We start from the raw sequence: 27,857 nt of genomic DNA on the forward strand, positions 1-27,857 counted from the left end.
CATCCATTTGGTGTTTGTATGTTTATATATACATACACGTCTTACTCTTGACTTTTCTAAAGGCCTTTCTCCCCTTCTTGGAGGGGCAGTCGCAAGGTTCAGAGCCATAGCAAATCCTGCACCAGGTTTGATCTAGTATAACAAGTAATGAACACGTAGTATGTTAACCATGCTTCTGTGACAGTGTGTTTATAAGCATTTCAAGACAATATGCAAATATTTATTTTAAAATCACATCCCTGTGAGGCACTATTACGGACACGATCAAGAGTTTTCAGAGAGGTTAAAGGTGAGATCCACAAGCAAGTGCCACAGCACTCATGGCTTCGGTCCCTAAACCTACAGCCCTGAGCACCTCGGCTCTGCGTGCAGTACCCACGGAGAGCCAAGCACGCTTGAATTCAGAGCGTGTGACACTTGCTTTGTACGAGCCCTAGGGCTTTGTAACTTCAGTCCGGAGAGAGCGAGCAGGAAGGGAGTATGACTGCATCTTCCTGCTTAGGACACTCACCTCAATTAGGTTGCTGTGAGTTTTTCTTCCTGTTCACTTAATTAATACTGAACAGTTAGAAGGATGCAGAACTGGATAAAGGTTGTGAGAACCAAGATATGGATTTAGCTCAGGTCAGAGCTGGAAGGGATTTAGGTGTCCAGATCCTTCTGCAGATGCGGCCCTGATTGCTTTACTCTGCATTTTGTGCAGGAAAGTACGAAGCTGGGGTAGAACTTCAGTGATCTGACTTCTGATCCTAAATCAGAGTTAAAGAGCTGATCTCTTCCTAACTTCTTTGAAGTTACTTCTGTAGTCAGAGCAGTGCTTTCACCTTACTTTACTTTTTCTTGCAACATATAAATTGCTGCATTTTTTACAATGTGAAAACTACCTGAAATATTTAGAAATTAGTTACAGCCACAAATCAATATTACTGACTACAAAGGATGAATAATCAGGTACCCTTAAAGCATTCAGAACTTTCCTTTAATTTCTAATGTGGTGGTATCACCTTTATTAACCTTACAAAATCTGTTTAAAATCTTAAAGGAGCAGATTCAGCTCCTGTAGAACAGTCACCTAGGGCAGATTTTAAATTTTTGGTAGTTTACATTAATAATTTTATTTTTAAACAAAATCACTGCTTACATTTTTTGTCTCCTCATGCTGAATATGTTGGTTTTTCATTTTCTTTGAACCAAGAGATACTTCAAAGTGGCTAGAGCGACAATCCAGATTTCCATCTGTCACGTACAACATGAGCTGAGTCAAGGCCAGCTGGTCACTATAGCAAAGGTCAAGGTCTGTTGCCCATACCTAATCAAAACACAAACAGGTGCATTAAAATTAAAAAAAAAAATAAAAAGAGAGAACAAGAAGGGTGAAATTCACTCAGCAATCGTTTAAAGGACCATTGATGCCTTTATTTTCATGCATGTTGGTACACATACTTATGGTTTGTTTGTGCTGGTGCATCCTTGGCAGTGATAAACCACTTCCAAATGCAAACAGTCAGAACTCTTAGGTAACTTCCAGAATAACTTTTCAGAGAAAACTGAAAGGTTAAAGACAAAGCAGTTACCTGTACTACTGTTGTGGTTTAAACCAGCAGGCAGCTAAACACCCAGCCACTCGCTCACTCCCCCGCAGTGGGATTGGGGGGAAAAGGGTAAAATTTGTAGGTTGAGATGAAGACAGTTTTAGGACAGAAGAAGGGAATATAGTAATAGTAATGATAAAAGAATATACAAAACAAGTGATGCACAATGCAATTGCTCACCAGCCAGTGATGGTGGTGGTGCCCAGCCAGTCCCCAAGTGCAGCCGCCCTTCCCGGCCAACTTTCCCCAGTTTTATTGTGCATCATGACATCATGTGGTATGGAATATCGCTCTGGCTGCTCTGGGTCAGCTGTGCTGGCTGTGTCTTCTCACGGCTTCTTGTGCCCCCCCCCCCCCGGCCTCCTGGCTGGCAGGGCAGCGTGAGAAGCTGAGAAGTCCTCAGGCTTAGTGTAAGCACTGTGCAGCAACAGCTAAAGCATCAGCGTGTTATCAATGTTATGCCCATCCTAAATCCAAAATGAAGCACTATACCAGCTACCAGAACAAAAATTAACTCTATCCCAGCCAAAACCAGGACAACTATCCAGATTTTAGCAACAATTAGAAAAGGTAGATGGATGAGCTCAACACCTGTAAAGCCTGTATCACATTAAGTAGGTAATTATTCAAATACTGAATATCACACCTGGATTTTTCAGCTGAAGAATAATTAGCGTTAAATAAACTCAGCCTTGAGTTACAGATAGCTGTTTTGAGACAGAAAAAGCAAAGTCCCAGATGGCAAAGCTAAACTGAGTAAAAGGAGTTGGGAAGTGTGAAATCCATGTGCACGGACACGTGTTGGTCATCACAGGGTTGAGCAAAGCCCGTTCCCATTGCAGTGCGCAGCTTTATCAAACTGGATGCTTCGGCACACAGACCATACGAATTGCAGTATGGTTCTGCTTCCACACTGCTGTACTGTGGTGCCAATTCAGATTTACATGCACATAACTACACAAGAAATCAAACCATAAGATCGTAGGCTGCCAGTGGAACACGTCCCACAGGCAGGCAGAGGGGAAGCTCACCCCACCCAGGTGCAGGACATACATGCAGGTGATGATTAAAGTCTCATACAAGCCTCGAGAAGTTTCAAAGCATTAAAGCATGTAATAAAAGTAATAAAAGGTAGGATTTGTGAAGCCAGTCCACACCAAATGTGTAGCAGACAGAGGTACTGTGGATTGCTTCTGCAGGACTCCTCCGCCCCCAATAACCTGAGCGTGGTTTTACCTGTGAGTTTTTTCCATTTAAAAAAATGCTTGTGCCTACTATGCCAATGAGAAATGTTAACACACACAAATATCTGCCCTACAGTGGACCCCTTTAAAACAAATCTAGCAGTGAATGACTTGAATAAGCCTTTGAATGGTAAATGGCATCATTATAAGGATATTAAGAGGTCAGGCAGTCAAGGCCTCTCGGTAAACTGGAGTTAATTTCTGAATCATATGCACATAGTAATACCCTTTTTATAATGGTGAATAAATCACATCAGTAACAGTTGTTAATATCTAACTGCCAAGTATCTGTTGCTGTATTAAATATCCTATTTGTCAACTTAAATATTTCCTGCTGCATGGTATAAAATGCAAATTGGATGCTAATGGCTGGCTTTACGTAGTAATAGGGGAATGTTCCCCAATTATAATGCTTAATTTTCTTCAATAATTTATTCTTTATCATCACTTCTGCAAGACAGGAAGGAACTTTCATATCGATTTGTACTTTTCCAGTATGTGCTAACCTTTTCAATGAGCTGAATAATAATTATAAACTATACATACTGTAGAAGCATTACATTAATTTCCATAAATATTATCAACAAATCAATAACAGCCAATGTGTCTTGAACCTTGTTTGTGTTAAGTTTTTAGATTCTCAGTTAAAGCTCTGCCCCCAGAAAGAGATGGCAGCGCGACATGAGAAGACCAGGGACTGTTGAAAATCTTGGCTCTCCAAGGACTGTTCACTAGCTCAGTCAAAGTGAACCAGATGCTTTTAATCCAGACCATGATACTACAGCTATATTGCTCTAACCTTGAAGTCTGCATCAGCACTACCTGGAAGCTTTGTTGGTGCAGGAGGCAAGTTTGACTGAAGATGGAGCACAAAATGGCAGAGATGGAAAAACGACAGAAATTAAGCCAAGACATCCCTGCGGCTGTAGCGCATCTGCCTAAGTACAAGAGCTGTGTTCTGGCAATACGCAGAGAATGGGTTGAGCATTTAACAGCAGATACAGCATTAAAATCCAGCCTGGCAAACCTGAACAGCCACTAGCACAAGACAAATTCATTACACCCTGGTAAAGACTCAGACAAACTGTACCAAGCGTGGGATAGCACACACATTTTGCAAGTTACTCAATGAATCCCATGATGTCAGTAACTAAAACCAAAGTATGTGCAAGTGATGTTGTTTTAATTTCAGATGTAGAGAAGAGACCCATTAATTACTTGGGTGATACATTTCACGATCTAAACAAAAACCCAGCATGCCAGCCTGGCTCTAACACCGCACTGGCACGTTCCCAGTCGCTGCTCTGAGAAGGCACAGAAGCACTCCTGGATCCTCCTGCAGCAGGGGCTGCCTCCAGCCTCACCCCTGTCCAAGGAAGGAGCTGCAACACAGGGAAGACGAGAAAAAGCTTGTAGCAGGGCAAGTTGTTTTATGCTGGAAATCATGAGACCAACCAAATGCTCAGTTAAGGAGTTCCTGTTTATTTTCAGAGTGTATCAACTATTTGTTTCAGTTGTGGTTTCATGATCTCAGACTGACTACCCTCATACCGTTGCCTACAAAATTAAGGGCTCAGATCAAGAGGGTATACTAACGGCCCTACCGTGTCATAAAGGAAGGTGTCCATCCCCTCCCCTGCCTGTTACTCTCTAAGATTGTATGCAAGGAGAGCTCTGAACATCTACGCAAGCCTCAGTCACAGCTACATTCTATATAGGTAAAGTTATCGTATTTTTTGCGTTTTTAAATACAGAGTTTAGATTTCCACAAGCACAAAGGGGAGGAAAGCAGACATAGCTGGAAGCCACCTGTCCGCCGCCTTTCATTCTGGGCCTGAGGCTGAACCACCCCTATTGCAAGTTAAAGCAGCCAAATGGTCATTCCTGTGTGCCAGCTGGGTTCACCCCCAAGGATTCTTTTCCTGGCTCAGGACTGTCAGAGAACACTACATCATGGCCATGTCCCTTTCTGCTCTGGATGTGTCCCAGAACACCCCCAATGTGGGGAGAAAGGAAGAAAGATCAGATGGCATAAGATTCTGGCTTTATCCTAGCAGGGGATTCCCTTTTGCCATTTAAAGGGCACTTCTGGATTTCAATCCCCTTTGTACTGCTACAGAAATGGGAAAGACACAATGCCTGGGCAGCGGGTCTAACTTCATTGTCACAGATAATGTTTTATTAGCTCAAATGCAGGCCAGATCATTAGTAACTAGTTGACTGAATTCTTCAATGGAACAATTTCTAAGTCCCATTCTGGTTCCTGAAGGTCACAAGTGCCCTTTGCAAAATTAGAGCGATCAGGCAATAGGCAAAATTTTTGGTAGTTTTGAGCAAGAATGGAAGTTGGGCAGGCCTGAGCCTGGCTGGTGGAGCTGTGGGAAGACAACAGCTATGCAGCTGCTTATAGTGCTCTTATTCTGGAAGCAGGCAGTGGATATCTGTGTGCTGGCTCTATCAGTCTGACGCCTTTCACCAATAATATATGAATATATATTCCCAAATGGAAGGGGGTAGCTCATTATATCATACTAAGCACATGTTGACCATATTGAAGTTAGCACATATCCCTTGAGTGTAATGACCTAAAATTAATTCTAATAAACAAAGAGCACCAGAATCCTTTATATCTCTGTCTAAAGAATTCTAATTAGGTGAACTCCACAGCCGATGACTTGCATTTTCTGTGATGTTACCAGGCCCATGCTAAGATCCTGTATTTCCACTGCTCTGAAAGCGCTCTTTGGCACGCAGAGCACTGAGCTAAATCAGTAGGGCTGGGGCTGCCATCAGCAGCAGATATGGAGAAGAACATGGACCGAGAAAAACATCTGATGCTGGAGCAAGAAGAGCTATGCATCACATTTACATGAACAATTTGGGCAATATAACAGAGACATACCTACTGCTCTCTCTCCTGCTTCTTTTACCATATGAAAGGGTCAGAGCACAGGAAGCTCTCAGCTTGGCTGCTCCTTCCCAGTGCTGCTGGCCAGCCCTAACGAAGCATCACACAGCATGTGAGCAAAGAGATAAGACACAGAAAAGAGGGTATGGTGCAGAAGAAAGCATGCTAATAAAGGTGGCATCAGTCACCCCAAATGGAGACACAACTCAAACTGAAAGAATAGTCTCTGCGAAGGATGACAGACTCACTGGTGCCACAGATGGCTCTTCCAGCAGCTTGGAGGCACAGAGCATGGTGTGAGGAGAAAGGAATACCATTTACAGACCTCGAGCACTGCTCCCCACTCTTGCTGGGACTGGACTGAAGGCTTCTTCCATGTATTCTTTGGTTCCCTGCAATGCTTTGTAGCACTAGATTTTATATGGCAAGTAAAAGGGCACTCATCATTCTTGACATCACCACTGGTAACCAGAAGGGGCTGATGCAGGCTCCCACTATTAATGCCTTAGAATACTATGAAACGTAGAAACAGTTGAAACCGATATAGAAGTCGGGGGGGGAGGTAAGTGGCACGACATCAGCTCTAAAGAAAAAGTACACAGCATCAGATAAAAGCAGCAAAGAACAGACCTTGATATAGTTTCCAGCAATGCCTAGTGTTACAACAGACAAGGAACACTATTTTCCGGCAAGGCTCCCTTTTCAAAGGGAGGACTATCCTCCCAGTAGAACAAGCAGGATGTGATATTTCTATCTGTGCTAGACTTTAACCGAAAAAAACCCCTACACACGGAAATGTGAGCCTACTGAAATCAATTAAAGGCTTTTCACTTTGTCTCAGGACGCAGAATAGTAGCAGTCTATTAAAAACAAAACAAACCACCCAAAATAAATTAAAACGTTTCTTAGAAATGTCAACCCAACTCCACCTTTGTGGCACATAATCTTCAAAACAGTTTTAACAGCTCCACATTGCTCCAAGCACAGGCAGAACAAGTGAAACATCAGACCTACTCATTAGTTTGGGCTGTTTTTCTTAGTAGGCTAGAAAGTTCATTTAGGTTCAGCTCTCTAGTAATATCTATTGGATTGCAACAGGTTTTCCTTTGAAGTAATAAAAAATGGGTGTCAAAAGCTTCTGGAATGCCTTGAAAATCTAAGCTGTGTTGTTTTCTGGTTTGGGGGGGTGGTGTTTTTTTTTTTTTTTTAACTTTATGAATATATCTCCGTATTAGGTAAAGCAATGTCCATAGAGGTCAGGCGGTTAATAACCAGATGAATTATCATCTCCTCCAGTAAATCAGGAGCTGTTAGAAGCAGGCCTGTGCAAAGGTCAAGTTTAAGTAAAGATAAAGAATGATATAATCATACAGATAAACAAATATCCATTACTTGATTCCATCCTCATTTTCTGAGGATATACAATAAGGGCATGTATGCAGTCATAGGTATTTGCAATTGCATGACAAATTAGCATAACATAAGGAGCTTTCACCCAAGATTTGGGGACTTTCAGGACACGGCATTCAGAAATTAAAGTGGAACAGAGTTGTGAAGTCCAGAACTGATACTTGATCTTCAAACAACAAATGCAAGTTCAAAGATAATCAGATCTAAGTTTTCATTATGACTTATGATTTTTTTTTTTAAAAAAAGTAGAGGCAGTAATTAAGATTTTAGATAGTCTTAAGAGTAGTTTTAGATTAAGCTAAACACAACACAGATTAGGACTTCCCAAAATCCCATCACTGGAAAAAAAATAAAAATAGAAATACATCCTGCAAGACTGACTGGCTGTTTGTCCAAGGAAATACACTGAAGTCTGGAATTTCTCCTTTTTACACGGGCTGCCAAACGCTGCCAGGAGATGCTCTCCTTCAGCGCGCGCAGCTTAGAGCCTATGCTTCACAGTAAAGGCATCTCAAGTGAATAAAGTCACAATTATAGTGTAATTCTTTACAACTGCCATAAAAATGCTCCAGCTTTAAAACGCAAACTTGAGAAGGGAAGGAAACAAATTATTAACGAGTTACTAAACTATAGCTTTTCATTCTTCAGTTTAACTGTTTTACCTGCATCTTATATTAATATCTCTGTTATTGTAAAGACCACACCTGCCATTTTTAAAGAAGTGGTTGAATGAAACTGTAAAAATGTCAATTAGTAAACTTGGGCATTGAAAAGACAGCTTCTTTTAGGACTTTCAAAATTCGCAATAGAATTAATTATTTCAGCCGCGGTCACAGACTCTTGTCCGGCTGCCACCTTGTGGCAGCTGCTGGGACGCTCTGGTGCTGGCCCGAAAACTGGAATTTCAGGGCCCTGGAACTGGCCCTAGTCTCTGTCCCGCTGAACGTAAGGTTGGAGGACGGTTAATGAAAACACTGTGGCTCTTGTTTGAAAACAACACATAGAAAATGCTGCATTCTGTCTGGAGAAACCTTAAGACGCACATATGAATACAGAAGAACGCGTCCCACCAAAAGCATCCCTCAAAGCACTAACTAAACTGCAACACCAGGGCTGATTGATGGGCTTCAGAGACATCTGAAGCTTCTCCTAACCCCAAACCGGCCTGCATGGCTGGCAGCCCTGAAGCCATCCTCCTCAGGGTCTTTTTAAGCCACTGGACTAGAACGGAGGGAGAATACCCCCCTAAACCTTCCCAGCTCTGTAATTCTCCTTTCAGTATGTTCCACCTCATCTTTTCCTCTGTGCCCAACTGAACAGTTTAATCCAGTGTCCTCTCACTACTGCTGCAAAAGGTGTGGGGCTGTGTAAGCTATCAGGCAGATGAGAAAGGTGACTTACAACACTGCTGCTCCCAATTATCTGTCCACAGATCTCTGGGTAGTTAGTAAGTTTATGCATTCAGGCAGTCCCACTCAATTAAATGGACTTATTTAGGTGCGACTCCTCGGCAAGTTGGGACCTAAGCAGCATTCAGTCAATACCGTGCAAGACCTCACTTCGAAGGGTCAGGGCCTTGCTCTTAAAGTTCAGTCCTGAAAAACAGAGTGGGAATCAGAAGCGATTCAGTCCAAGTCACGCACCTAATTCTTCTCCTCCACTTTTTCCCCCCCCAAGACATTGAAAACAGCATGACTCCCATCTCCCTTTCCCTCAGGAACAAATCACAGATGCTTATAATCAAGACAGAAACAGATTCCCGAGGCAAACAGAGAATTGTGTCGAGTCCCCAGCTTTCTCTGCCCCTCAGATCCCTGCCAGGGTGCTCGTGGCCGGGCAGCTTGTGGCAGCCAATGCATAATCCCGTGGGTGCCTCTGCCATGCCCAGCCCCACGCTGTGCTGCAGGGTGGGCAGCGCAGAGCATGGCGTAGTCAGCGGTAGGCTCTGCCTCGCCACCTTCCTCAGCTGACACTCAACACTGCGAATCCCATCTCAGATAAAACCAACAATGAAATGCAAGAAATGAAGTCTGTGCAGCAGACCGCAGGACAGACAGGTGTGAGGGCTATCAGAGAGGAGTTAGAGCTCCTACAGGCACTACCCTCAATGCTGTTGGTTGCAAACTGCAACCTTCTCTAGTTCTATCGTAATTTAAGGAGGACCTATATGTTGACGGAGGATGAGATAATCTGTAGAAGTCTGTGAATCCCTTGCTGTATGTAGAAACAGTGGCAAACAGGCCAGCTAGGACTGCACATCCAGTGACAGATTGAAAAGCTCCCTTGTGAGAACGAGGAAAATGAAGCTGGGAGACACCTGAGTACCAAACAGAAGCATGTGGAAAGCCCAGTGGAAATATGAGGCAGCGTATCTTACATCTGAAATGCTACAGCATCACCCAGCTCCCCTGGGCCTGAGGACAGCATCCCCGTTATCACCTTTTGGTCAGTGTAGACTGCAAGAACTGCAGGGGAGTGGGGATGTCAATGTCTCTGTGACAGGCACAAAGCCCTACAGGGACACAAACAGAGAGTACTGTCTCATTTCTACATTCACTTTGGCTTCCCATTGACTTGTGTGTTTGACAGACATGCATCATTCCATCATTCCTTATCCATCATGCAGTCTGTTTGCTACCAGTCCTCCAAAGGAACACAGTAATATAACAAAAGCACATTGAAGGGAAATACCCGCTAACAGGAGCAATCTTTTAGAAGATAAGTAATTCTCCCTTTTTCATATCAAAGTTAATTTTATGCTTATGACACAGTTTTTAAAGGCCTTCAGATGAAGAGCCTGAAACTGAAAATACGTGCATTTCTTTCCTCTCCTCTGAAGTCCCCTTTGCACGAGTGCACAGGGGAAGTTAATCTGAAGACGAACAGAAGACACGGATTGCAGCATACAGCTGCTCAGTCCACAAAACCAGAAATATGTTTTCACTTATTTGGCCCTTCACATTTCTTAAGACTTGTATTTATGTAGCATGTAACTTTATGAACATTTCAGGGATTTTTAAGTGTTTAAATATTCAGACTGTATTGGCAACAGATGTTCAATGATATCTTTAATTTTCAGTTTTACTGAAAATATCATGTATTGGTTGATATTTTCTATAAAATACAACTTTGAAATATACTTTGCTTCCATGAAATGTATCTGAGCCTTTCAGCTACTGCATTAAAGCGGGCACTTCTGGAATTAGTGAGCAAATGTTCTGAGTCTCTAATAGGATTTCTTGTTTGCCAAAAAAATAGTGCTTTCAGGAACACAATCTTTTGTGTAATCTCTCTCTCACAAGACAGATGGCATCATTAATTGCCTCTACATCTAGTTAAATTTAAAAACCTGCACTTAAATAATGTTAAAGTTGTGGCACATGCTGACAAACATAGGAAATATTAAGGTAGAATCAACTGGAAACAAGGGAGGAAAACCAAGACAGGACAGACAGGAATAATAAGAGGCCACAAGAAACACCGACTGATTTAATACGTCCTCATTCATGCCAGGAAAGGTCACAACCTTAATAATCTAGGAAGCGTTTCTGTGTTTCGGTGAACTCCTGGCTTGAGCAAAGCAATTGGCAAGACTCCCATTGACTTCAGTGGGTGAGAATGTCATCCCTTAATCTTTTTAAAGCAACTTTACATGGAAGTTGTCCAGTATGGCTTATCCGCAGTTCTAATTACAATGCCTGTGTAAATACATTTTGGGAGTCAAACGTAATTGTGATCTGTATTTCAGAGCTAACATTGCTGCGATTCCCTGGTTTACCGCAGTCACCCTACAGTGGTATCAGTTACCAAAAGCCGGATTGTGAGCCTTCTCTGAGCTTCAAATGGAATATAATTACCATAGCACTGCCAAAGAGCCAGCTTTTGCCAATAGATACCATATGCTAACGCTTTGGTTTTAAATACAAGCCCTGTGTTTAAAGCCTTTTCTCACACCATACAAGCTGTGGTTTTCAGATGCCTAGGAGAGACACCCGAGTGGATGTGAGTGCGTACAGCCGCACCATCTTCTGAAAGTCCACCTATACTACATAGCCTATCTCATTAAATACAGGTATGTTCTCTTTTACAGTTAAATACTTCTTAGACAGTGAGGGTCCTAACTGAACACCATAGAAGAAAACAATGTCAAGAGAGCAAATAACAAGGAGTTGCACCGGAAATAACAAGAAATAATTGAGACTTGATGCTGAGATCTTGAATTCACATCTGTATCCATATGCTAATCTTGAATTAGGATAGTTGTACCTAGTAAACTCAACAATACTATTCCTCGCTAACAATAAGGATATAAGGTTCTTTAAAAATTACCTTATTTTCTTTAGTCTTTAAACACAAGGCCACTACTAGAACACTGAAAGCTCAGTTTCTCACCTAGATTTTATTTAATTTTATTTTAGTCTGGCTTTATGCTCTAGGTTTATACATTTGTCATAAAATTCAATCAAAGTGGCCAATATCGCCCAAATTAGGAAGAAGGTAAAATTGTCAAATATATTAAACTCCCACAAGATTGCTAAATTAAGCAGGTGGACAGAGGAAAGAGACCTTACTAGCGACCTTACAGTGGGAAAGGCTGCAGGGTAAGTTCAGCTGGAGAACACATGGGAGCGTAATTTCAAGGCACAAATCTATGGGAAGCGTGGCTTCGCGGTTTTCAAGCTCATGAAAGTGGTTTTATTTTTAAATAGAAGACAGTATTCAGTAATGCCCTTCATTTTGTTTTCATAGTGTCTGACTGGTGAAAGAATTTAATAGATTAAGCTGTGACAAAGAAATCAGACGTTATGAATAAAACAACTACCAGATTAGCATAGAAGCACACGAGATTAATATTTTGTTACAAACTATGATCAAGGCTGATCGTCAACATTCATGCTGGGGATTAAATTTCTGCTTTAAATCCATTCTCTTACCTATTTGTTCCTTGGCACTGAAAGCTGTGTGTCTTGGGACAATATCCTCCATCACTTATAAGATCTAAAAGTTTAGTTATGTATGATAAGGGACAGTGGCCACCTCTCCTCTGTTTCCCGGCCATCCAGTGTAGGCAGCAGTAGGTTCTGGAGTCAATACCCTTCTGCTGGCTTCATTTAATATATTACTTTTTATGTTGGCAAAAGTTCTGATACAGCTATGAGGTTTTGCTGATAGGCTTGTAAACTCTGGCAGGGAGGACTAGGGTCACTTGAGTGGTTCTGGGTTTACCTTTTAAAAAGACACCATTACTCACCTACACAAAAGACTCTCCCGGGCAGGATTCCACAAGAAAGCATTTTAGTCCCTTCCATTCCACTCAGTTATGCCTGACGTAAGTCAGCAGTGCTCCAGCACCCCAAAACTGCACTGGCTTCCTAGCAACATTTTCCTTTCGACAGCATTCAAGGTGTTAACCTTGGAATATCATTCTTCAAAAAGCTGTATTCCTCAGTCTAGGCTCCCTAAAGGGCCACCCATCTCTTCCCACATTAACACAACCTATGCCTGCCATTAAACATGCCCACCGTACGAGGTTTTCAGGACCGGAGGAAGTATGATATACTGTCAGACGGTACTGTAGAACTGAATTTCATAATGCATCACAGTACCTGGATCTGCTGATCTTCTGTTAAAAAATTCAAAATACTTGAAAGCAAACAAACTGCTAATTGTGGACACGTTTGCACTGCAGCAGAAAGCAGCACATAGCCTCAGGCTGTAGAGTGAGAGCTGGAACGGCGCGTTGCACTGCTCTGCTCTCGTGCACTGCCCTTGATACCGCGCGTGCAGGAAGGCTCAGAGCCTTGATAGACCAAAAGGGCTCTGACAGAAACACTCAGGAGCCTGTGCAGCCCAAGCAGAAGACTCACTAGGACAAGGATCTACAGAGGGAATTCCACAGGAACATTGCTAGAGATAAACAGCTTAAACTATGACGAGCGCATTTTAAGGAGTTACTGCCCCTCAGGTGAGATGACGTGGATTCGCTGCATTCATTGCCCCCAGGCCCCTACACCTGGGAACCAATGAACGCTCATTTCAATCCCTGCAATGACATCTTTAAACATATGCACTGTCACATGCCAGACACTGACCTCTGTCTCCATTTTGATATTGGGGGATAATTTGGTATCTGGTGCGAGATCACATTTGTCTTTCTTGCAGTAAATTCTTCGCTCAGACATTCTTAAAGTCAAATGGAGAGCAAAAGTGGCTTGAATGAGCATGCCCTCCTTTCCCTTCACAGTGAACAGATATCCCAGAGTCAGCTGTTCTGGACCAGCTCAGAGACACTAATTCCTGACCCAGGGCTGTAACTTCTCGAGTTGTGATAACCGGACTGCTTTCCATTACACCTCTCTACTTAAATTAGCCATTATGATGTAAACCAAGTTGTTCTTCACTACCATCCTATTTGCTAGTAGAAATTGTCAATATTCCCTCTTCTTTAGATTCACCCTCAAACCTCAGATGTGCATTCTTACAGACACTGGTTTACTCAAAATAATACAATAACCCCTGTAATTATTTTTACAAAGCAAATACAAGAGATGCAGAACATCAAAACTAAAACCATCTAAACAGCTGTAAGACCATCACCTGTAATTACTAGCTTAATGCAGAATGCACTTATTTTAGGGGGGGAAAGGATTAGAAGGAATTAAAATATTGTTTTCTTATCACTCAGCTTTGAAAGTAGCTGTGGCAGGCTTTGTTGGTTTGTTACTCTTCAGGCTGATGAGAAAGGTTCCTTAGGTCCACCTGGCGGATCAGGTCTAAATTTTATGCTGCTGTTAGAATAACCATGTGCTTTACCTCCATCTGCGTGCCTCATGGCTTAGAAATGAAGTTTGTTCAAAAGGGCAAAGCTTTCTGCTGGTATCTGTTGGAATCAAGTAGGAAAGCAGACATTCTGTGATCTCAGGGGGCCAGCATGAGGTAATATATCTGCTCCACTCACCTGCTGCTCCATCGTTTGTGGATGGGTGAAAGTCACAAAATCAACTGAGAAGTAACCGAGCACTCCTTTAGATTTACAGGTTTCTCCAATTTTAAAGCAGAGTGAATTAAGAACTGCTGGATCAACAGAACATTGTGGAATGGTAGTGCCAGATGATCGCAAAGGACCGTCAGCATGGAGCTGGTCTCCAGATGACACTATTTTTATCTTGCCTGTTGGCTCTATCAGCATATCCACCGTAAGGTTTGTGACATTTCCTGAGAGCGGGAAAGCTTCTATCACACCACCTAGTAAGAAATGAATTAGCTGTTAAGCTAGTAATCAAATTCACATGTGATGCTCTTCAGAGTGCACAGAACGAAACCATCCAGCTCCTATTGTGCTCAGACATTGCAGGGAGGACTGCTATGGAGATACAGCAAGTAAATAAATGTAATATGAGCAGCATAGCTAGAACCCATTAATCTCTTAGAAGAGAAAGAAGATATCTCATCTACTATAGCCCTGCACAGTTCAACCAGTGGCTTTTCAGCTGCAGATGTTTTGCAAGCAGTTCCAAACTAGATATATCACTCACCTGACTGGAGAAGTATGCTCTTGGGTAGGATGAATGAATCCTGGCCTGACCTACAGCCCACCTAATCCCCAGGCCCAGAACAGCAGTAAAATGAATGTTGGGACCACAGAGGGAGTGGTATCTCCTGCTGTGGACCAGCCTTGGAAATTTCCATTCATATGATGGTCTTTGACAAATAGCCTGCCCTTTGGTATTCATCCACATGAGGAACTTGGTGTGTAGATGGGAAGGCTTGTAAATGACAACTTCTAGCATGGTCTTGCCCAGGAAAATCACAAAGAAAACCACTTGGCATTTTGGATTTGCCTTTTTACTGCATATAATGCTATAACTCAGGATAAACTACTATGTAATAAAAATTGGTACTAAATGTGTTAACTGGCATTATTTGTCAGAAAAACACATCCAAAGCTTTGAATCAATCTTGTCTCTTCCACAGCTAAAGTAGTATATGGAATGTAGATATCCATTATATAGAATACAAAATGATGGCAGGGCAGAGTAACCACAGAAATTTACTACCCAACCACAAACTCCTTTCCCATCCAAAATTTGGCAGACCAATATAGGATGTTAACACGTCTGTGCAAAGCTAACACTGATTTGCAGTGATTAGACAAGGTGATTATCTGCGCTGCCTCTTAGGGACAGACATAGTCTCAGTTCTGAGCTCTAGGCCAGTTAGGTACCGGCCAACTTTGCTCCAAAGGTGCCATGAATGGGTTTAATGCAGGAAGCCCCGCTGAGGACTCAGTGCCACATGAACAGAACGATCCAGCTATCAGATTAGAGCTCATTCATATTCCTTTGGTTGGAGGGCAAGAAAGAGCACAGCAATGGTCTGACTAGGCGTCTGTGCCAAGGTACTGTAAGGGACAATATGGCACTGCATTACTGATCCGCAGTGGCAACACCACCTGCCTGAAAGGCAAAAACTGGGGAGGCAAAAATTCCACTCTTTGCCAATCTGTTAAAGGTTGTGAGCACATTTGACTTCGTGCAATGTATGTATGTAGCATCCAGAGTTTACATATAGCACCCTTCCTGGTCCTATGGGAAGGAAAAGCTAGTCCCGCAGCTGTCTGCTCACCAGCACCTAAGATGAAACACGCTCCCGCTCACCTACGCGCACACTCAGACATTAGCATTCCCGACAGCCCTTTGCCAAACGCAAGGCTAACCCTAACCCTAACCCTTGAGTCCAGTAACCCAGGGTTAAGGAGTTGGTGCTTATCGATTCCAAATCATGTCAGAAAGGTAATCCAGGATTAATATAGGTTAAAAGCTTGGATAGGACATATGAATGATAGAATAGTTGCCTATAATTCATTCGTAAATGAACATTTGAAGCACAATGGAGAAATAAAAGGAAATAAATATTGAAATGGGCCCAAGATTAACAAGAATATGGCATACAATATGGTATAATTACTCCTTATAACACTTAACAGCGACTTTGCAGTCTTATTTACCTTGACTAAGAAATGTTTGGAGGAATTTTTCCCATGTAGGGAATCGTTTCTCATTGACTGGCTGTACGTGCTGTGCTAAAAGGCCCGGCAGCTCCTCGGAGATCTTCACCAAAGCTGGCTCCTGCGGAAACAAATTAAATAGAACCACAAGCAATTTTACTACAGAAATGAAAACTGCTTGTGGGGTGATTAAAAACCAGGCCTCCAACAGGCAAAAAAAAAAAAAAAATGTGGTTACTGTTTACCCACAGTCAGGAAGCCTTTTTTAATTTTTCTGCTTACTACTCTTCCCTCCTATTGAAAACTGTCCTTCTCTGAAAGACAATCCCCCCCTTTCAATATAGCATCTATTGCATTATAATTTATATCAATAATTTGATCTGGCAACTGAAAATGCTAAGCACTTGGTAACTGCTTAGGGATCAATATCAGCAGTCAATAACTTCTACATTGTTTATATTTTGAAACTGAGTGTATTGAAATAGTCACATATGCCAGAAGTAGTTTTACTGATTCTATGTTTAAGCTGTTATATCAACACAAACACCCTTTAGTTTAAGAAAGAAAAAGAAAAAAAAGGAAGAATTATCAGCCAAAAGCATTTCTAAAGCAGGAAATATCCTTTACACCCTCCAGTAAGTAACATAAATTCACAAGTGTATTTGTGCCTCTATCTTTGGTCAAACTTGATTAGTCATACTATAGGAGATCAGCTAGCTTTTTCCTAGTTTCAAATTCTTTACTATATTATCACACACACAAAACAACCCCATTAAATACAGAAACTAACTGCATTGCTTTTACTGTTCAAAAATGTCCCAGAAGTATACAAGCATATAAAGTGCAAGGACCCTGACTCTATTGCTTCAGGCTCCTTTTCTTGCTGCTTCATAAGCATTCGCCTGCTTCCCCTGGGTCTCTTTGCTTCTGTTTTACATCCTCTCTCTTCAGCATCCTGTGTTTCAGAAGATGACCAACCATCCTCTGATTCTGGCAATGTCCTAAGCCACAATCATATTATCTTGAGCTCTGGAGGAACATGATAAAACCTTATGGCTAACATCTAAGAATAGGGGAAAAAAATAAATATCTATTTTTCCACACCAGTGACTTTGAAGAGATGGGCTTTCTCATGAAGCACATGATGTGGCTTAACCAAAATATAAATTCAAAATCAGTTTACTGTGATGTATCTAACAGAATAAGGAGGAAGAAGAGGATGGGTATCAACTTTGCGTATAGGAGACCTAGATGTATCTTGTTCCTGAATACCTGAGACTGAGACCTCTGCCTGAGACCTCAGGAAAGTCACTTTCCGTCTGTGCCTCAGCTGTCCAGCCATGAAAGGGGGACAATTGCTGTCCCTATCTCACCTGGAATTGAGAAAAAAAAAAAAAAAAGTCTTAAAAATATTGAGGCGCTTAGGTAATGATGCTGATCCCATAGGGCTATGTGCACCCCTATCATATACCAAGGAGAAAAGTATGTTGTTGATTTTAAATATCTCGGAAAAAAACATTAAAAAATGGGTTTAGTCAGTTTATCAATATACTAAGCAGCACGACCTTAACCTTACGGCAGAAACAAAGGGCCACATAAAATATGAGATCCAAGTTCAGAATTAACCCAGATTCAGGTCTTATACTGCTCGTTTCCTTACAAACTGTACAGAGGAATTCAGGTTTTGGGTAGCTCAGCTGACTAAAACAACAGAGCAGTGAGCAAATATCAGTTGGCCTTGTCTCAATTTGTATTTACGTTGAAATATCGCTAAGCCAAGAAGTCACAAGATGAGGTGGTTTGCTGCACAGCGAAAATAAAGGCAGCTTTGGAGTGAGGATGCAAGCAATGATGGATGTCATGGAGATGCTGACCTACAAATCAGTTTGCACCTGTCACTGCATTCCGTGATACCTCTGTCACTCTGCCTCATGCCCAAGTTACATTGACTTCAGGTATTGTGCAGTTTAAACAGAAATATAAAAAACAAACAAAAGAAGAGACATGCCATGGCTGCCTGAAAGCTGTTGATAAGTTAGGGGGGGGGGGGGGGGGCAACAGTAATCCCTGCTGATCTGTAGAAACATTTGGGAATGCTGTGACCAAGCTTGTGTTAGTAAAAATTAAAATTATGAGCACGTGAAAGGGGAAACAATTTTCCATTGCAACAGTTCAGAGGGACATGAGGGCAGCCACGTCAGCTCCACGGAATAGGGCTGGGGACAGTTGTATTTCCTTTTAGAGAGAGCTGGTTTTGAGGATCACAGGTGGCTGGGAAAGAAAGCTCCTAAACTGGGTGCAAAATCAAGCAGAACTCCCAAACTCTGAAGCATACTGAAGGGCACTTGTGAGCCAGGGAAGTGGAGGCAGCTGGTAAGGCACAGAGACTCTAGTCACCTCAATCTATACATATAGTAACATCACAATGCTACTGCTCTCCATCCTTATGATGAGCATTAGACAGGCAAGACTGTTGTGGTTCTGCCTTGGCAGACCAAGTGTTGCTTGTTTACATCAGGTCAAATAGTGTTTGAAGGGGACTTGAGCATAGGATGAACTCCGAGCGCCCGTCAGGGCAAGTGGACGCACGGTGCCCAGCTCAGGAGCATCTTCCAGTTCAAAGCACCCTCAGTATTCGCCAACTGCGAAGGATGCGTGTATCAAAACCAAGCACCTTACGGAAACAAGACAGTGGCTTTTAAAGAAGTAACTAATTCAAGAAAATCTGAAAAATGTTCTCATGAGATCAAATCCAACGTAACAGTGCTTTTAACCGGTAATGCCTAGATAATCAAGGTGTTCACAGAAGGGAGTCAGGCAACCGCTTTTTAAGGAGCAGCACCTGGAATTCTAGTTGGAAGTTTTTTGCAACTGTAAGCTCTAAAAAGGCAATAATCCTGATTATAGGGAGTTTTAGTAGGCAAATTCAAGCCCACATCCAATACTCACTCACAAAGTCAAACCTTTTATAAGGATCAGTGCTCGGTAGGCTAATTTCATTTAAATTGGGCGGTATCTCCAGCAGAGCTTACCAATGTTTTATTTCTTGATGTGGCCCAAACCAATTCAGAATCATAGGCTCAATAGAAACAGGGAGCATTTGTTCAACACCTTCAGCTGATGTTTCTTAGCACCAGTGAAAAAGGAGCAGCCCAAATACTGTTTACATCATGTAGAAATCTTTTAAATCTCTTGCATCTTTTTACAACAACAAGTAAGTATGAAAAAAAACCCGTACACCTTTCCCCCTCTAAGTATGATTTCTTACCCTTCTTCAAGCTTGATTTTGAAAGGCTTTCTTAGAATGTCAGTTGCAACAAAAGATTAGGACCAGATGTGGCATATGTTGAAGGCATGGGTAGGAAATCTACTCAAGACACATCAGGCAGCAAAGAAAAGCCTGATGAGAAGGTAAGTAAAAAATAGAAAGAAGAAACAGACTTAGAAATAGGAAGACCGACCTGGGGAAAGAAAGAGGCTGCAGAGCAGAATCCATGAGAAAGACCATGGGCTTTTTAGCCAAAAATCAGATTGAAAGGAAATTATTTACACCTTGCAAGCAAACAGAGTGAAGAAAGTAACTCCAAATAAGTAAAGCTGAGTGGGCCAGAGAAGAATAAAATCAGCAGACAGATCCTCAGCAATACAAAGTGCCACATCTCTGCTGAAGTCAATGAAGCTATGGCAATTTATGCCACTTCGATGGCACTATGACAATTCATACCATTTATACAGTATATCCTTTATACTGCAATCAGTGCAGCTATGATAACTTTTTCCAGCTGCCTTGATGTGAATTGGTCCAGCCCAGCTTATTCTCATGTTCTCAGCGACACCAGAAAATATGGTTATATTGGAAGAGGCCAGCGACCGCAGTCTGACTGTCCAAATTATTCCATTATTACCTATTTTGCAAATTAAACTGCTCTGACATTTTTTCTAATTCAGACAGGTACGTGCTGGCCAGAACCACGATCTACCACACTGAACAAAACAATCTGAGAGGTTCATAAAAATGGAAATGTATTTGGAAGTGATACGCTGAATACCCTATCTACTTAAAGTTTGCAACCTGATTTAAAGCCCAGGCATTTAATTGTTAACTGCAAATTTTGAAATTAAAAAGTGCCAATTTTGCCTTCCACGAGCTGGAAAACTATGTTCTGATAGAAGGCAACATCATGTAAAACAGTCATCATTACCAAGTAACACAAATGTTTTTTGTATGTAAAATTGCTTTGTAAAATATTTGCTCCATCTGCTGAAAGTAGCAAAGACAATTTTCCCTGATAGCTAATGGCCCATTTCAGCTGTATGGCAAGCGATTCACCGTGGCTGCAACTTGCATTAAGTAGAATGGTGAAAACAGTGCACAGAATTCTCCACTTATGTAGTATTATCTACTCACTGCTTCCTGAGAGCCCGTCCCTCATTATCATGGCCTTCGCTGTGGATCAGCACGCAGGACTAGGGTTGCTTTGACTCAAGAGGCTTTTTGTCAAACTGAGGCACATATGCTATGTTTCAATACAAAAGCACAAAACAGCCACTTTCCTTGACTACAAGAACAAGAAGGTTAGTTCTCTTTCAACTTTCCAGCACTTAAACTGCTGTTCCTTTTTTCACACCACATGGGGCCATGGTTTTCTCTTCTGGCTCATGCTGTCACTCTGCACGCTGAGGATTTCAATATATAAAGATCAAGCACTTCTTTTAATTCTAAATTCAACTACACACACACACACGCACCAAAAAAAAAAAGCAAAAAAACCCCACTGGCCTAGTCCAAACCCCCCCTCCCAATTGGTTGGCTCATTGTATACTCTGCTATTTACCGTGCCTCCATTGAAAAGCACATGTTTACATTGTGCCCTGAACTACTTCAACATCTGCTAACAGACCAATAAAAAATAAATAAACCAGGATTGTTCAGAAAGAGAGATTCTTTCTGTTTCCTCTGAACGCTCCTAAACCGGCAGCAGCAATATGCTGCAAGATCCCTTTTCATAGATGTCATCTCTGAAAACAATATATGCGGGGAAACAAAATATAAAATCAGAACAGCCTGTGCTCCAAAAAGCAAACCGAAAGAGGATCTTGAAAGCTCTATGAACCTGTCAAATAATTCTCCATATTTATACACAGCATGTTAATCTGAGGTTAGGACAATTTTATTAAATAGTTTGCTTTTTTAATTAAAAAAAACCAACCGATGTGCATTGCTATTTTATGCATAAAGTTGTTTTTTGCGAGGTTGCAGCCTTTGTTTTTCAAGGTTCCCCACATCTACCTTCACAGTGAAGAAAACAACCATCATAATCTTAAAAAAATCTTTTTTTTTTTTTAATCATATATTTCTTTCAAATGTAGCATTTGTAAGTTCAGGACATCGGAGTGTTAATCCTCATAAAAAGACGAGATAAGCAATATTTGAAAGCCTCTTTTTCTGTACTTTAATGAGATCTCTGCAAATGCACAAACAATTCAGATGCCCTCAGATTAATAATATTTCACTTTTCTCTCTTTCAGTCTCTACAGATTTTGTTCATTTCTGTTCACTTGCCCTCCTTTCTGGCTTGTATCGCTAAAGAAAGGGTTCTAATGAGTTCCAAAAATGTGATTTCAGAAAGAAAAGAGATGTCATATAGATAATCCACAGTCACTTCCCAGAAATTTTATCTAAATTGCAGAGCTGTTACGCTAAAGGAATTGTCAGACAAAACCTGCATTGTGTTTCACAAACAACACACTGTTAAACTTCTTTTATTCTTAGAGTTGCCTATGTGTTACTTTTTGGATTTTAGCAAAATAAACATTTTTAAAATAATCCAAGCAGGCATTTTATTGGATGCGATAACATTAACGGATTTCAAATTTCTTTAGTGCTCTTGCTTTATCCTCTCCTTCCACACTGTTATTGCAACAAACTGGCACTTAAATTCAATTGATTCAAAATATTCTGGATCCATATGGCCTAAAACCCTGGAGCTGAAGTTCTGATATTGCCTCACTGCTGTTTTCTAGCATTTGCCTCTACTCCAGTCCCCAGATGGTGGAAGTAACATTTAAACCTCCTTTCCTCTGCCTTGTACAATAGACCTTGGCACCATTTCAACTGTTTACTCCGGTAATTAACAGCACTGATACCACAACAATTACAACTCCTACAATCTTAACACAATAATGCTATGAATTAGTGAGAGCTAATGGCTGGAAGGTATAGTGGTTCCAGACTGCGAGATCTGTGCATTTTTAGAATAAAATAAAAGGTACAAACAGCACGCTTTCGGTAGACAATGATTACCTAGTAATTAGTTTACACAAAGCTTCCTATTTAATGGCAAAACGCTGTAATTAACGCGTGACAGAAAATCAAAGGGTACTTTGTAAGCGTATGAAAAATTAACACTGCAGGCCTATAGCTTTATGTACTGATTAGAAGCATATTAAATCAATAGGACATACAAACCAACAGCTTGCATATCTGATTATTGCAAGTCTCACGAATGGAGATCATGGCTTTAATCTAACCGAGGGATACAATTATCACGCTTTATTTTACTTAAGATTTGAGAATCACCTGAAACGTCACCATGGCAGGCACACAGGTATATTAATAATCTGAGAAAGAGCACTCTGGACTGTTCGCGGATACGGTGAATATTTAAGCTATTTAGGATATATTGCTGAGAGATCACTGCCTGTGCTAGGAAACAACCTGCAGCTGTATTGCTTTATAGGTAATCAATTCCTGTCCAAAACCTTTGGGTTCTTTCTCTTTTTCCTATCATCGTATCAGTTAGAAGAAATTTTACAAGCCTGTCAAAATGCTGTAAATGCATCTTCTGTGGATCTGTCAAGAGTTTCTGGCCCTCTTCAGGCTGAAAAAAATACCACACCTGCAGCCGTGTGCGTGCACCAAGGAGCAGAGCAAAGGCTACTCGCTTAAGAACCCCCTGGGCAGGCTTCAGGTGTTACACTAAGGCCAGTTTGATCGCTTGCGGTTTATCCCAGTTGCAGTACTATTCGCAGCACTGCCCTAGAACAAGGCCGGTGGTGGCACAAGAGGCAAACAGAGTGGTGAAAATGGGAATGGGTAGCAGAAAGGAAAAAAACAGGGATAGGCAGCTTTGCTGTGTTCAAAGACTGTCAGAAATAGTGTGCCTGCAATGCCATGTTGCTAAAATTACATCTTTGGCAGTATTACGGTTGGGTTTCTTTTGACAAACATATGCTCTTTACTCCGAATTCCTTACTTCAGTAAAGAAACAAGATGTGGTATGTAATCTTCAGCTTTCTTACAGTGAATGTGACTCATTTAACCAGTAAACAATCTGCTCACCACTATTCCCGATTTTCAGATAATCACAAAATTTATCTATTATTTATTACAGGACTTTTGAAAGTTGACGAGAAAATTTTTATTTTAAAGGAACATCCAGCCTTTCACATAATTTTATCTCGGCCTTTGAAACTAATTTTCCAATAGCAATCAATGCAAAATCTTGCAGCCAGGTTCTGAATATTGCTTTATGCAACCCAGAGTGAAAGTTGGATTTGTCACCTTTTGAAAAGATTTTTATTTCCTTGTACACATTTTAGTGAATTAACCAAGATGCAGTCTATAAGGAAAAGAAACTGTGACAAAACACTGTGACACAACTGGAGGCAATAAGATTCAAACACTCTAACACTTAAAACAGTAGGCTGCCCAAATGCATTAAATAGCTTTTTTCTTCTACAACAGATATTTAATGGAGAGTTTTGAAATTGTTGTGTAGCTATGGCCAATTATAATGGCTTATTGAGAGAACATTGATGCTTTTTTCCTGTGCCTTGCTCTATTGTATTTTCAGCTCTTCTCTTCTTTACCCCCCACACTGATCCCTTTTTTTGTCTTCAGCTTGATCTTCGTTATCTTTAGGATTGCTGCTAGGTAAACTCATATCGTGTGGCTGGTCCTGGTGGTTAATTAAGAGTTGCAGTGTAATAAAAGATAATTTTAAAATTAATTTCACTAGTAATTTAATCTAGTGATTTAGATACTGTTTAGCATTCTACAGTTACACAAGAGGATGGGAACTCTGCATAGTGCTGTATTTTACATAAAAGGGGAAACTGTTAAAAGAAGAAAAATGGCAGCACTAGCAGAAAGGTGATGTTCACTTTCCTCTAAGAGGGAAGAGGGCTGCAAGTGTTCTGAGAATTTAAGGTGGCCATCTGAGTCTCAAGATTCGGAGTCAAAGGCCAGGAGGCATCACAGACTTTGACAGCCTGGTGTCTGTTCAAAAACCAACAAAAGGCACCAAATACACTTTGTAGACCACTTTTCCACCAACCTTCAGCTTGAATTGTGAGTGGGCATCTGAATGTCTTCAGGGTCACGAAAGCATGGCTGTGTAAGGTCTGCTTAGCCCCGAACCTTGTCTCTGACAGTGGTCACAAGTGGATGCCCAGGCACGTATGAAAACAGAGCAAACACTTCTATTCCCCAGATACTCTCCCAGCCTCCAACAATTTGCAGCTCTGAATCCCTCTTAAGCCAGAGACTCTGTCGGTGATGATTGTTAATAATTTTCTCTTCCATGAATTTATAAAGTCTCTCAGCAAGGCTTCATATAAGTATAGGTGAGATTTTCCAAAACCTGAAAAACTGAACTGCTGACTTCCAACTTCTTAGCACACTTTGGAAAACCACAGATTAACAAAGATTATGGATATCTTTCTCTAGATACTCCAAACAGTTTTTCACTTACTCTAACAGTAACAGAACCAGTCTTCCTGCTACGCATGGACTAACTGAAGCTTGAATTGGTACAGAAAATGGGGGCCAGATCCCAATATTCCTTTTCACACTGGAGAATGCCTCCACAAATGGCCTCACAATTGCCAAACGTGCACTTGTGGCGGCAGCACTTATCTTGACACTGAATATTGTTGGAATCTGGGTCTCACGATGAATTTTTTTTATACGCTGACAGACTTCAGCAGCGCACAGTAGGATGAGGGCCTTACAGAGCATACTCAGCATTGTTTGTGAATTCAACCCTTTATGCAGCTGCAAAATATTTTTTCAGGTAACTCAGATGTTGCATTTAAGTTAACAAGGTAAAATATATCGATAATCCTGTCCTGCACTTTTGTTTGCCCAACGTTGTATTTGAAATGAAGAATCTAAAATCAGTCTCATTTTTAGATGGAATAGATCTTTTTACACAGTTCAAACTCACAAACTACATTATTTTTAATCTGTTGCCTACTACATACCAACGAGGAAAATCTGGGTATCGTGTCGCAAACTACTATGCAAATGATGCTATTTGTAAGTATTACCATAATTTAGTGCTTACAGTCATATTCTCATTTCTAATAATTCTACCAGAATGGGGAGTCTTTTCACTGTACTCTTAGCCTGCAGGATAGTCTTTCATCAAGAAGCTGAATTTTTTAATAACCTGCCAGCATACGTTTTGTATGTGGCAGCCTATGCCGATGACACAATGTCTTCATTATCAAAAGAAACAGGTCTACATACTGTAATAGGACATTAAAGCATGCCTGTGCTCATAAACTAATGCTTTGATGTTTAAATGTGTATCATTACAATGGTATTCCTTAACAAAGGATGATTTTAATCCTCTGCTCTCAATGGCAATACTCATCGGAGGCTGCAATTCATTATATAAAAAAGGTCTCCTGTTCTACAAAAGAGGGCTAAACTCAGAAGGCAGAAAAAGTTGAACACATATATTCAAACAAGACATTCAAAATGGTGGCAAGTTTCACATTTTGCCAAAGCCCGCTAATACCAGTCTGGGTTTATGGAAGCTTCCTGCTGACTCTAGGAAATCAGATCAAATACATGATTTTTTGTATGTATTTTCCAACCGCCAACACATGTTTGTGTTTAAGGGCTTCTAACGGGTTGATTCCTGGTTGCGTCAAATCTCAACATAAATGCAGTATAAATGGGAAACCAAAAAAAGCCAGTTACTGTGATGTCCTTTATAAAGAGTCACTTAGCCATGAAAGAATGGAAAAGGCACAGGAATGCTAGTCCTAACTCTAGGTAACACCACTTATATAGGGAATTTATACCAGCAAAGAACTAGACTTGGTGAATCCTGTCTCCTGCCCCACTGACTCAGACGGTGGGAGCAGGATCTGGATATACTGTTGGCTTTATGTCCCAGAGAGCTGGGTGGCCCGGTAATGCTTCACTGGGGTGGCTCTCTGGTGCTCTGCTTTATACTGCTTGAGTTGCACAGAGTGAGGGATCTTCAGCAGATCAGAGAAATTAGCCCTTCAGCTTTGTATCATAAGCTCTATTCTATAATGTGGAATTATTTTGTAGTTGTCAAATGCAACAGAACTGTAATCAGCACAATTTGAAATTTTAATATACAATATAATTCAATCAAACAAAAATTTCAGACCAGTTTTGATTGAATTAAAAAAATCAAAAGAGCTATAATGAGTAGTTTATGTAAATTAAACCATTCTTTCTGGATACATTCCTTCTGGCTTTAAAACCATTACATTAGGAATGAATTTGGCACAATATACAGAAATATCAAATGCTTATTGAAATTAACACATTTAAATACCAATGAATATTTAAACTACAAATAGTTTTCTCAATGCCAGAACTAATGAAGTCTAGTTTCATATGGATTTTTCTGCAGTTGAAATGTATCATCTTTCAGCCTCTCAGTCACGTGGATTCTTAGGAATCTACTGCATGAGTTCATGCTATACTGTTTCCCTCAGTGAAGTATTTATAGGATCTCTCTCCTTACCTAAACACCCGCTGTAATGAAACACGCAGGACTTTAAATGATCTCGCAGACCTCAAGTGTTCTGTCGTATACAGTTGAAAATAGCTCACAGGTTTAAAAGCTATTAGTTAGGCAAAACATAAAAAAAAAACCCTTAGAAAACCAGATTAAGTAGTAATCTGTCTGTATGTAGTCCGCAACTGATTAGTAGTGTTCAACTAATTAGTCCAACACTTTGTTGCAATAATTCCAAGTTTCTGTGTAGATCTAAGGCTCTGCCACCTGTATGCTTTCATTTATACATGTCCTCACTTCAGATAAAAAAACCCTCTGTGTAAAATTTGCATGTTACTGCATATGAATGAAGTGTTATGACACCCAGCTTATTCCACAGTTGGAAGCCAGGCATTCATTTCTATTTTGGAATATTTAACTGTTTTATTTGAATTACTGTTACCTATTGCTTTGTACAAGCGAGTCTGGACTCTAATATCAACCTTACCAAAGTCTTACAATGAAAGCTCAGAGAAAAGATTTGCTGTGCCAAAGAACCCCAGTGGACTATCAAGAGGCCATGAAAACAAATTAAACAAATCACACTTACGTGTGCCCACTTCTTACTCCATATCTCAGGGCTGTGTCGCTGACGTTCCTTTTGAATCCAGTGGTAACATTTCAGGTGCGAAATAACGTCACAATAGGCAGTGCCATTTCCTCCAGACTCATTGTTCACTTTAAACAACCAACGCCGCACTTCCATATTGTCAATGATGAGCTGGCTGAGAACGCTAATCATCTGTGGAGCAATGACACAGAGATCTTTTGCACCGTGACAATATTAAATTGTTCCCCGATTTAGACTTCCAGTTCCCCAGTGCTTGGACTTGAAATTTATTTTCTAAATACTGCTGCTTTTTC

General features: G+C 40.9%; 1 protein-coding gene across 2 annotated transcripts in view; it reads right to left on the reverse strand.

Moving 5' to 3' along the window:
- IQCH (IQ motif containing H) overlaps nucleotides 1-27,857 on the reverse strand; it is a 72,722-nt gene that overhangs the window by 8,909 nt on the left and 35,956 nt on the right. For both annotated transcript variants that reach the window (XR_005105187.1, XM_037393386.1), the window contains exons 14-17: nucleotides 27,544-27,735; nucleotides 16,162-16,282; nucleotides 14,113-14,399; nucleotides 1,142-1,309 (exon numbers count right to left, since the gene is read on the reverse strand). Coding sequence is in view for 1 of the 2 variants with exons in the window: in XM_037393386.1 (XP_037249283.1) it covers nucleotides 1,142-1,309; nucleotides 14,113-14,399; nucleotides 16,162-16,282; nucleotides 27,544-27,735 (768 nt within the window). In the remaining variant the exon portion in view is untranslated. The remainder of the gene's footprint in view (nucleotides 1-1,141; nucleotides 1,310-14,112; nucleotides 14,400-16,161; nucleotides 16,283-27,543; nucleotides 27,736-27,857) is intronic.

The sequence above is a fragment of the Falco rusticolus genome, chromosome 7 (assembly GCF_015220075.1).
Source record: "Falco rusticolus isolate bFalRus1 chromosome 7, bFalRus1.pri, whole genome shotgun sequence".
In the NCBI taxonomy this organism is placed as follows: Eukaryota; Metazoa; Chordata; class Aves; order Falconiformes; family Falconidae; genus Falco; species Falco rusticolus.